Source organism: Cibotium barometz, chromosome 26 (assembly GCF_041138505.1).
Source record: "Cibotium barometz isolate CiBa-2024 chromosome 26, ASM4113850v1, whole genome shotgun sequence".
NCBI classification, from domain to species: Eukaryota; Viridiplantae; Streptophyta; class Polypodiopsida; order Cyatheales; family Cibotiaceae; genus Cibotium; species Cibotium barometz.
In genome coordinates, this window is record NC_141071.1 from 40262339 (window position 1) to 40262977 (window position 639).

The 639-nt window shown below is 44.8% G+C and overlaps 1 protein-coding gene across 1 annotated transcript in view; it reads right to left on the reverse strand.

Annotated features, from left to right (window-relative positions):
* Positions 1 to 265, reverse strand: part of LOC147623962 (multicopper oxidase LPR1 homolog 2-like) — a 2797-nt gene extending 2532 nt beyond the window's left edge. Inside the window, exon 1 of the mRNA XM_086820624.1 lies at positions 1 to 265. This exon is cut by the window's left edge and continues 44 nt beyond it. Within this exon, the coding sequence (XP_086676750.1) occupies positions 1 to 106 (106 nt within the window). The 5' untranslated portion in view covers positions 107 to 265.
* Between the last annotated feature and the right edge of the window lie 374 nt (positions 266 to 639).

Consider the following 639-nt stretch of genomic DNA (forward strand, 5'->3'; position numbering starts at 1 on the left):
AAACGTTGATTGAAGGCGGGAAGGGGAGGGGGTCGACGAACTGGGCAAGGGCGGGGCTCGGGTCAAGGCTCTGGCAAATGGAGTCAGCCTGTGCAGCAGGAGGCATATTGCGAACATGCAGGAAAAAAAGGCAAAGGAGAAGGCGAAGAAATGCTTCGCCATAGCCATAGCCACACACAGTAACACGGTCTCGCGCGCGCGCACACACACACAGATGGCTCCTGCAGCTCCCAAAACCTTCATTTAGAGCACCAACGCCCGCAAGAAGACCGTGACCGCCTGGAAACCGGATGCACGTGCATGTTGATTTAATTCCGACGTAGAAATTACGAAAAGGGATTGGTTTACTGATTGGATACTGCTTGATCTAATGCTGTGAAAAATAACCCCTTGGATTATTTAATGCTGTGAAAAAATAGCCCTTGGATTATTGTTGGATATGAGAGTTGGAATTCGAACAATGAAAACCCTTTTTTTTTTAATAAGAAAATCCGTTGACATCCATCATCACCAGTGTTTAAATAACTGATTTTTGTAGTGTAATCTTCCGGGCTGAATAACACGTGTATGATTTGTAGTGGTTTTTTCAAGCCTAAATCCGGATTAACCCTAAGCAGTGTCTTTAATATTGACTTTAAT